Raw genomic sequence first — 11,694 nt, 5'->3', positions numbered from 1 at the left:
GACCACCGGCCATATAAAGACCCTATCCCGACCCCCGGCCCTATAAAGATCCTATCCCGAACCCTAACCCTATAAAGACCCTATCCCGACCCCTGGCCCTATAAAGACCCTATCCCGACCCCCAACCCTATAAAGTAGGGCTGATCATTGGGCGGGTTGGTCGGGTTACATGGCATTTTTACCCGTCCAATGTCATAATCAGGTTATGAAAAATGAACTTGTAACTTACCCAATTAAGAAAAAAATCATTTTAACCCATCCAATAGTTTGGGCGGGTTGGTCGGGTCAACCCGCTCAAACTGAAGTGAGAAGAATTTTTTTTTAAGATTAAATTTTTGTAGTTTTTTTCCTTTAAACACTAGTACTAATAGTGTGAATTTATCTTTTTAAGCTTAAAACAATATTTTGAATTTATAGTAAAAAAATAAAACAAAATTTAATTAATTTATGTTTTTATTTGAATTAATTGGCAATATATTGATAATTGCATCAACATTAAAAGTATTAAACAAAGTAACAAACATATATCCTTAAAATGAAAAGAAAAGTTAATATAGTCTAAAGTCCAATTACAAACCAAAGTCCAAATACAATTAAAAAAATTATAAATTTAATTATGTAGATAATATATTAATATATTTGAATGTATTAAAAAATAGTAAGCTCTTAATTGGACGGGTCGGGTTATAATGGGCGGTTTAAATTTTTGTCAGTTTATTCGGGTTGTATTTTTTGGCAGTTTTATCGGGTTGGTTTGGGCAGATTATTCGGGTTGGGCAGGTTGTAAAAATTTCTGTACATCCCTACTATAAAGACCATATCCCGACCCCCGGCCCTATAAAGATCTTATCCCGACCCCGACCCTATAAGGACCTTATCCTGACTCATGACCCTATCCCAACCCCCGACCCTATAAAGACCCTATCCTGACCCACGACCCTATAAATCTACACAAAATTGGGCAACATCTCCCCTATACTAAAGACCTAGCCATTTTTAAACAGTTGAAAAAATAATTCAAACAACACACTATAAGTTTCTTCCTTATATCTCCGCAGCCCACAAAAATTTCACTGAACCTACTTCACTAATACATACAAGTTCATTCCCTCTTGTTATCACCGCAACACACAATATGTATCTCAGATTCTACTTCACTATGGATAAATATTTAGGATATTAAAACTCCTCTAACAATAGTAAATAATAATAATATTAAAACAAGAAATAAAAAACACATACCAATTAATAAAAAGACCCACGAGAAAATGCTCCAAATGAAAAGGTTCCCAAAGAAAAGGCTCCAAAATTTACTCCTATTTATTTTCTAAAAAAAACACAAAGTTAGTAAAACAAAAAAATTATAACTCATCTAAACAAACACATCTAACAAATACATATATATATATATACACCTTACACCCATTTATACATATACACCACACACACATATATATATTTATATACTTACACATATACACACAGACATATATATACACATATTCATATACATATATATACACATACACATACACATATCACACATACACATGTATACATATATATATAGGGCAAACACACACCTGACAAATAAAAACATAAAAATTAAAACAAATAAAAATAGAAAATAAAAAATAAAAAATAAATACAAAAACAAATAAAAACAAAAAATATAAAATATGAAAACTGAAATAAATTAAAAAATAGAAAAAAAAAAGTTTTAAAAATATCATATATATACACGCACACATACACATATACAATATATACACACATACACATGGATTTATATATATAAACAAAAAATTAAATAAATAAAACAATTATATATATTAAATAAAAACAAATATATATAAACTGAAAGATAAGAAAAAACAAATTTATATAACTGTAAAAAAAATAACAAGTATATATATACATACCAGTGTGGGTGGTGGCTCCGGGGCATCGTCAAGGTGGTAGCTCCGGGCGGCGTCGGGTGGAGACACGACTTCGGGGTGGGGGTCAGGGGGACAGGGATTCGGGGCGTGGGTCAGGGGGACGGGGATTTGGGGTGGGGCTCGGGGGCACGGGGGTTCGGGGTGGGGTGGTCTAGGGGACGGGGTGGGGCGGGCGAGACTTCGGAGGTGGGGTGGGGTGGGATGGGGTGGACGGGGCTTCAGGGTGGGGTGGACTGGGCTTCGGAGTGGAGTGGAGTGGGGTGGGGTGGAGCAGACAGGACTTTGGGGGTGGGGGTAGCTGGGGTAGGCTAGGTTTACAGAGGTGTTTGGGGTGGGGGAGGCGACAAATGAAGAAGAAGAAGTGAAGAAGATGGTGATATCGTGGGGATTATTAGCGGCGACATGTGTTGCCGCTAATAGTCGCCACTTATGTTTTTTTAAACACGTGGCGACTATTAGCAGCTGCGATTCGCCGCTAATAGTGAAAATGTCGTCGCTAATAATCAGGTGAAAAAATTACTAGGAAAATTCCCACATTTTTTAGGATATTTTTTGAATTTATTGAGGGAGACTTTGTCGCCCCTGATATTAAACATGTCGCTGCTAATAATATGGTAAATTAAAAAAAATATCCGATGATATATTAGTGGCGAACTTTCGTTGTCGCCGCTAAAAAACATTTTTCTTGTAGTGATAACCTGTTTTGTTGTAATGAAATCACTATTTTTGACCCATATATAGAGTAGGAACCGTCATTAGGTCTAACCAATAGGATTAGTGTCACGACCCGAGCCCTAGGCCGTGGCAGATTTGTAATATCCATAACTTGGGTGGTCAAAGGTCAAACTTTGACCCTCGTTGAAAAATAGTCTTTATAAATGATCATTTAATTTATATTAAATCGTACTATAATTATAAGTTAAAATAATGAAATAACTCCTATAATTATATATAAAAATATTAGTAATAAAAGTATGATCACTTATCATTATACATAAAACAATAATATTCTCACAGTTATGTAATCACCAAATAGTTAAATTTAATAAGTCATAAACACCCAACATAATACTTAGCATCCACCATTCCTCATCCCTAACTATTTCATAGCTCATTCAGATATACCGATTATTAGATTCGAAGTCGAATACATATATAATGCTCAAAAGATAAGACAATGATACGAAATAGAAATAGGCTAAACACATTGGCTCCATCGATAATTCATCTTTTCCACGTTCGCGTCACTAGGGTCTTGGAATGGGAGAGATAGGGGTGAGCTTATAAAGCCCAGTAGGTAAACAACTAACAACATAGGACCCAAAAGTTTAATACAACCCCTGCATGGTTAGCTTTGAAAACAAAACATACATCAACATGTATAAACCAAAATAGAGAAACCACAAATAATCATAAGAGCATATCTACAAGTGCACATCACACCATCCACTAGATCCCTAATTCACGTTACCCACCATAGAAAATCCGACATCCTAAACTGGGTAGCCGGACCTGATAACCACCACAAGGGAGGCTCAGAACACTTCCTGTATACAGATGCTAGGTCTTTACACCTACATGTGAGTGGACACCTGATCTACCTATGATGACACAGAGACTAGGTCGTGAAACAACAATGTGCACCAATCATGATCACTATGGCTCTCATCGATATAACCAAATGCAGGTAAACATGAAAAGAAAGAAACATATTCCCTTTATATTTTAGAAAACTGGGCAGCATAACAGCTACATTTGAATAAACCAAAAAATCATAACCTGCATAAATAAGTGAACAAAAATATATATTTGGCACTCAGTGCCCTCATAACAGATCAGAAACACATGCAGGTTAAGTTTTCAATTTTTCAAACATTTTATAAATATCAAAATTGGAATATGTTGAATGCAATTTAATACGAGTAAAATAAGTCCAATAGTCTAGTTGAGTCCCTACCTCTTTAGAATTTAATCCGAGCCCAAAGCGACACTCCTAAGCTTAACGATGATCTTAGAATGATTAAGTCTGATTTTAATACCACGTTTTTCCTACGTGAACCAAATGAGAAAACGATTATCATCATAGCATTCCTTATTCAAAATCGTGTCCAATGATATATAATATGACCATATTTAAAATTTCAAGATCCGAACCTCACCCAAGCGGTGCACAATAGTGGTTGGTGGCGGTACCGCAAACGTCAACGAATATATGCATGACATATATCAAAACGATCATCTCGATGAGTACATCACGAAAGTACAGCTCCTTCGCCCAAATGACTTCCGGTGTCACCGGAAAATGCTTCCAAAGGGGTGAAGATACCCAAAATCTCGCTGGAGAAAAATGGCGAGTTGACCGGAATGACTTAGTGGACGACGATCCTCTCACGATGCTGATTCCAAAGGTACCACCCACTCGTTGAACGGTGGTCGGAGTTCGCCGGAAAGTCACCTTAAAGTTTTGACGGCAAAACTTCGGAGTGGTTGTACAAGCGCGTCGTTGCTCCGTTGGTCACCAAACTTTGGGATTGCCGTCATCGCTGGTCGGGGAAGCTGTAGCACTGGCGCGTGTCAGAAATGGCGCTCCGGCGATGGTCCAGCTGGTTGTGGCCGTGACTGGTTTGGAGAGAAAACAAAGGAAAGAAAAGAAAAAGAAAAAGAGAGAAGAAGAAGAAGAGATTTCGGGGAGAGAGATGAGAAAAGAAGAAGAAAAGAAAAGAAAGAAGAAAAAAAACAGGAGTACTGACTCCTTTACTCAGGTGGGTCCCACCCACAAAAAAATATTTAAATAATACTTTTTTTTTAAAAAAAATTTTGAGTCTCTACAATTAGACTTGCAAAAAACATTATTTTGAGCATTTACGGAAATCCACGTAATATAGCAGGCGATGCATCGCCTATTAGGGTTTCTGGAAACCCTAGTCTTCAGACGATGTGTCGCCTCCTGGGTGGTGATATCGCCACCTTCTCTGACTTTGGACACTTCTAAAGGTCCAAGAAATGCTCCAAATGCCACCAAACTTTTTGAAAACCGTTAGATACTTTTATGTATCACTTTGGACTCAAATTTACATTTTCTAAGTGCCTATAGTTTAAAACTCAAATTCACATCTTCAATAATGTGAATTCTACTAAGTGTTTATACATTGTTTGTATTTTAACGCTTTATCATTTGTACTTAACCAAGCATAACACTTATTTTATTAAAAAAAAATCAAAGCCCATAACGCACATGTTGCTTTGATACTGCTTGGATGTTTAAAAAGTCTTAGAAGTTTTTTTATTTATTTATTTAGTGATTTATTTTGTTATTATCATGGTCAAACCAACTTTTTTTGGGACAATTAAATTATAAAGAGAAGTGAATGTTATATTTGTGAGCTTGAGATGGGAGTAAAATGGAGGGATTCTCAGTGAAAGAAGAGAGGAAAAATTGGGAATTTAGGTGTGAGTAAGGGTATTTTCGGGCTAGAGGAAGAATAAAGGGTTTCAGATTTTATGTTTTCTTTATAAATTGTACCGACAACACGTTATTGGTATATGCCAATATTGTCAGTAGAATCACTTAACCTAGATCAACACTTTTTGTTGTTGTCGGTAAATGTGTTATCCGTACAAACATTTATTTTTGTAGTGATATAAATATATATATATTTATATTACTATAAATATTACAATATATTTTTCAATTTTCATGTAAATATTTTATTTACATAACCACACCTAAGCTCTCCTCGTGTATATATGATAAATTCTTTATGAGTAATGACACGTGCACTCAAAATATGCACCTAAATATTACACACAGTGATGTGTCACTGCATTTTAAAACAGTGGATCCCAATTTTAATAAATGTGATTGGCTAGACTAAACTGCCACATCACTGTGTGTAATATTTTAATGTATATTTTAGGTGCACATATCATTACTCAACCGGCTATATACTAGCATTTAAATGAAATATCTTCAATTGGTTTGTGTAAACATGCTCAAACATAGAAAAAAACATTTCTAACCTACCTACTGATTTCATATATAAATATATATATAATTAATTTTAAGAAAGAGAAGATCAATCAATTATTTTTTATAACATGTATATTTGAAGTGTTTGCATGCAAATGGGCAGAGTAATATTAATTAACAAGACAAGCGAATGGTGTTACAAACTTAATATGCTAAAGACGCCCCAAGTCACAACACACCTAATTATAAATGTTTATGTTTGGTAATCTAGGCTTAGGAACAAGAACAAGGGGAGTCGATTTCTCCAACACAACCCCAAGTTTCTCTCGAGAATCTATCTTGGCACCACTCGGCAATTTCCACTCAAATAAATGCAACAACATAGCTAATAGTTGCATTAGCATCTTCTCACCAAGAGGAAGCCCAGCACATATACTCCTACCAGCCCCAAAAGGAATGTAATGGAGATTGTTCCCATGGTAATCTAACTTGCTCTCATCCAAGAACCTTTCGGGCCGAAACTCTGTTGGGCTGGCCCAAAACTGAGGGTCTCTGTGGATTGCCCATGCATTGACGAAGACCTTAGTCCCCTTCGGAATGACATAGCCTCCTACAATGGAAGACTTGGTGGGGGAGCGAGGCAAGAGAAGTGGTGCTGCTGGGTGCAACCTTAGTGTTTCTTTCACAGCAGCGTGGAGATAAATCAAATTGGCTAGGTGAGACTCTTCAACGTTGTTTTCGTTTCCAACCACTTCAGATAGTTCTTCTTGACATTTTCTTAGTGATTCAGGATGTTTCACGAGCTCTGTCATTGTCCACTCTACCATTGTTGAAGTAGTGTCTGTCCCACCAATCACTATATCCTGTTTCACAAAGTAAGAATATAAGAATTAATAACTAAATTTTACCAAATTCAGACTTAAATATGTATATATCTATAAATATATATTACCATAAGCATAGCCTTCATCTCGGTTGTGGAAATAGATCTTCCAGTGTCAGGATCTTTGAAATCCAAGAGGACTTGCAAAAAATCCTTATTACTGCTAATTACTTCACATGAATTTCTTTTCTGAGCTATGACAAACTCAAAAATCTGCTCGAGCCATCTTGACACCTTCTTCATGTTCCTTTCTACTCTTTGCACATCCATCCATGCAAGAAATGGGAAGAAGTCAGAAATATTGGGCTTCCCGAGAAGCGAAACAAGTTGCGAAACCGCTGCTCGAAACTCAGCCCTAAGAGTACATGTTTCATCATCTTCATTATCATCCAGTGAACCACCCCAAAACATGCTTGTGATCATGTTAATCACAGTTAGAAACGCTAATTCACTTATGTTTACAGGCGTGTCAACCTTGCTATACACATCTCTAACACTTTTCTTGAGCTCATTTCTCCTAAGTGGGTAAAAGGCATCGAGATTTTCATTGCTAAGCATCTCTCGCACAAATATTTTTCTTAATAAGCGCCACTGAGGACCGTAAGAGGCGAATGCAATATCATTACCACCGAAAGAGAAAGCCAAGGAAGCTATGCTAGGGTTCCTATTGGCAAAGGTAATGTCTTGGTCTCGTAACACCTCTTTGGCTAAAGATGGAGAGCTTATTATAACACACTGTTTTCTTCCAATGGAGAGCTTATAGATTGGGCCGTAAACTTGGGCCAATTCCATGAAATTTTGATGGAGGTCTGACCCAAGATATGGGAGGTAACCCAGTATTGGAAAGCCCTTAGGTCCGGGAGGCAACTGGGGCATCATGAATAGCCCTGTTCTCTTTGTTGTTATAGCCTTTTACTTATTAGCTGCACTAGAAACCAAAGCGTACCTATGAAGAAGGTAAATGCCATGACGAGTTGGATTGTCCACATTGAATCTTCAAATACGTAGTTCCTATTATTTAGAAAGAATATTTGTATTATCATTATGTTTCTGTATTTTATATTTATTACTAAAACGACAGTCAATATTTGTAATTAAACAACATAATCAATATATAGTTGAAGGAATATAGTTGTTTTATTTATTTTATTTTTATTTTTTACGTTTATAATATATATCACGCTCTTGTGTGAATATAATATATACATTTATATCATGATTATAGAGTAACACATGAAGAAGTCTCACTTCTGAGCTTGATAATAATAATAAAAAAAGCTGTGACCCATATTTTTCCCAACATCATATCGATCGGTTTTTTCGTTGCTCTTTTGGGAAATTATTAAAATGTCTTGTTCTAGGATTGTCCTCCTAACACTGAACACTATTTATATAGATACATATTATATATATATATATTCACACTAGCAATTTGTAACGTACTATATGTATGTTTGATTAGCTTTATTTATAAAATTTATTAATTATTTTTATTAAATTTATATTAATGTCATATAAATTTATATTTTAATTAAATAATTTATTTATTTTTATTTAAATTTATGTTTATTCTATATTTTAAATTTAGGAGTGACAAAAATATATTATATAATATATTTAATGTAATATTAAATATTATAGGTGAATTTTTAATTTAAGTTTCTTGGTAATTTTTTTTTAAAAAATAATTTGTTGCCAATTAACAGTAGATTATATTATATGTTTAATATGATATTATTTTAATAAGTGAGTTTGAGTTTAATTAAATTTTATTTAAGTTATAAAACGTATGATTTTATTATTTTTAAATAATTATTATTTTAAAATATCTAAAAAAATATTATATTTAATTTTTTTTAATTATTTATTTTATTTTATTTAAGTTTAAGTATTTATAAATTATGATTAAATATAAGAATATTCTTGGCCACATGGCCAAGTTTAAGAGAGCGTTAAATATATTTCTAATTGTATACACTCCATTATTCTCTGGTGCCATGGCCGAATTTTAAAGAGTTTTTTTGGCTCAATGACAGAGGACAACGATGGCTAACAAATATCTGGGTGGATGGTGGATCAGGATCACAACTTAGGCATAGAATCACCAAACAAATATATAATGATCATATTTACTTGACTTTTTGTACATGTAAGAATTGGTTTTCTGCATTCTTGTTTTTCTCGTTATAGTCCTTTAAGTTATATTAAAGAAAAGTAATCATATATCTATATCATGGCTACTTGTGGACTTCAGAGCAGTCAAGGATACTAAGATTAAATCGTGGCCGTATTGGTCTGTAATTATTATTGCAGCCTCTGATATTCCAAAATAGAAAATAAAATGGAACGAATTTATCGATCAATATTTCTGGCTGAGTCGCGGACAAAGTCGCTATCTTTAAGACGTTTCGCGGCTCTGCCCCAAGTGTGCACGACAGTCTATCAACCACGCCGTCCCCAGGATAAAACAGCCTCTGATACGAATCCTCCCTGCACCGAGAGGATCGTTCTTGTACACCCTTTATAAAAAATTGCTCTCTAAAAATTTTTCGCAGAACCCAGAACCCAAAAAGAACTCTCTGTTTGTTGTATTTTTTTCTGAAAAATGTTCTATCTTATTTATACACAGAGAACTCCCCAAAACGGTCAAAAACGTTTTTTTCTTAATAAATCAGTGGAGGATTAAGGATTAAACGGCTAAAAACGTTTATCTTCAATTAATAAAAATAAAACCGTTTTTGGTATTATTAAAATGAAATGAACGTTTTAAAATTAATTTAATTAATAAAATGATATAAACGTTTAGATACCTTTGTTTAAAAAATAAAACGTTAACACCACACCACCCACCAGGTCGGTCGACGGCGGCGCGCGCGCGTGTGTGGTGGTCAAGTGTGTGAGTCCTCACCCATTCGCACAAAACTGGGTACCCCTTGGGGCACACCCCAAGTCATTGCATTTGCAATATATATACACTCCAAGAAGAGTGTTCCAAATCCATGTGGGACTTTTCCCATATCACACACAAATGTATCAATTTTTAATAATTCATAACAAAAGGTTCCAACAGCCTCTTATGGCCATTTTCCCAATACTTGGAAAACGTATTTCAAAGTTTAAACACATCATTTTAACATTAATTAGAACCTGGCTTATCTTGTTTTTTAGTAGGTTATAGAGTAACTTTTAAGATTTAGATTAGTGTTGTTAAATTAATAAACAAGATGGAAGAAAATAGTAATATATATTGCATGTGTCTTTGTATTCATGTTTATTTTTATTGTAAAATATTGTGTTGCTCTTTTCACCTAGTTTTTCTTTTAAGTCTTAGATTCATATCATATTAAGTTTTGAAGCTACTAAGCTATTGTTCAAAAGAAGTTCAAGTTGATATATATATGTTCGCTTAATTATTTGATTCGACCATTGCTACCTACCTTATATATAATTTCTTAATATTAAAGGGTCCATGTTTTTGCAAGAATTATTATTGCATGTTGTAAAGTTGTCTTCTCTAATTTTGCATGAATTAGAAAGATTATAATAATAATTAGTCATTATAATTAATTTTTTTAAATAAAATAAATCTTAATTAATGCTTTATAAAAAACAAAATATTTTAAATAATTAATATATAATCAAATTAGTATCACGTTACAGGTTATTTATTAAATATTTTTAATCATTTATTGAATTAATCAAAGCCATTCAATAATGATTTAATGATTAAAATTAATATAACCATCAATAGTTATGTATTTGAGGTAACTATTGAATACTTATCAATTAATATATATATATATAAATATATTGTACTGTTGTTAATAAATATTTATAGTAATTTTTTTTTACATAGGGACATCATTTTTGCTCCTACTATAAGAGCATTTTCTATTTTCGGTATTTTGAGAAATTATAACCTAATTTTTGTTTGTATGATGACATATATTATAGTTATAATATGCATCCCACCAATTTTTGGAAAATTCTGAATAATTTACGGTGCCAAAATTAGTGTTTAAACAATCAATTGCACCCGTGTCTGCATTTTTTTATACCCATTGAAAACAGATGTTTGAACTCTGATTTCGACACTGTAATTATTAAGAATTTTTCGAAAATTGACCGAATGCCTACTATAACTATTATGTATGTTTTCATACAAAACAATTGAGTTAAAATTTCTTTTAGTGTTGAAAATAGAAAATATTTGTACACAGTAGGGGCAAAAGTAACGACCCTACTTAAAAAACTTCCTAAATTTATATATGTACATCATATTTGTAAAACTACATGTCTCATAGCATCCCTTATTACTCTTCTTAATTGGGGGAATAGGTTGCATTTAGGATATATCGTATTTAAGATCATTGTCATATAAATTTTAAATAAATAAACAATATTATATATAAAAAACCAACATAAATATATTAAATAAAAAATTATATCAAAACACAATTTATGATTTTTTTTAATATATATAATATGATAACTATTTTAAACGTAAATGATAATATTTTTAATAAAAAAAGATTATGTATTATATATTATGATAATGATATTTTATATATTTTAAATTTGTATTGATATAAGTATTAAATATCTAGTCTTGTATTAAATATTATTATAATAATAATATTTTAAAATATTTGAATTCATATTAATATAGTTAGTAAAAAATTTGGATTATATATTATTATCATAATAATATTTTATAACATTTAAATTTATATTACTATACCTATTAAATATGAGGTTTTATATCATATATTATTATAATAATGATATTTTATAATCTTTTCATTTGAATTTATATTGATATAATTATTATATATATAGTCTTATATTAAATATTATTATATTAATGATATTTTATAATATTTGAATTTATATTAATGTAA

At 32.5% G+C, this 11,694-nt stretch overlaps 1 protein-coding gene across 1 annotated transcript; it reads right to left on the bottom strand.

Annotated features, from left to right (window-relative positions):
• Positions 1-6,143: 6,143 nt before the first annotated feature.
• On the bottom strand, positions 6,144-7,855 carry LOC133834013 (flavonoid 3'-monooxygenase-like). The gene is made up of 2 exons (XM_062263547.1): positions 6,863-7,855; positions 6,144-6,773 (listed from the first exon to the last, which is right to left on the bottom strand). The coding sequence occupies exons 1-2, from the start codon at positions 7,670-7,672 to the stop codon at positions 6,150-6,152; spliced, it is 1,434 nt and encodes a 477-aa protein (XP_062119531.1). The 5' UTR covers positions 7,673-7,855; the 3' UTR covers positions 6,144-6,149.
• Between the last annotated feature and the right edge of the window lie 3,839 nt (positions 7,856-11,694).

This window comes from Humulus lupulus, chromosome 5, assembly GCF_963169125.1.
Source record: "Humulus lupulus chromosome 5, drHumLupu1.1, whole genome shotgun sequence".
NCBI lineage: Eukaryota > Viridiplantae > Streptophyta > Magnoliopsida > Rosales > Cannabaceae > Humulus > Humulus lupulus.
The sequence above is the reverse complement of the archived record's forward strand: the minus strand, read 5'-3'. Positions and strand labels throughout refer to the sequence as shown.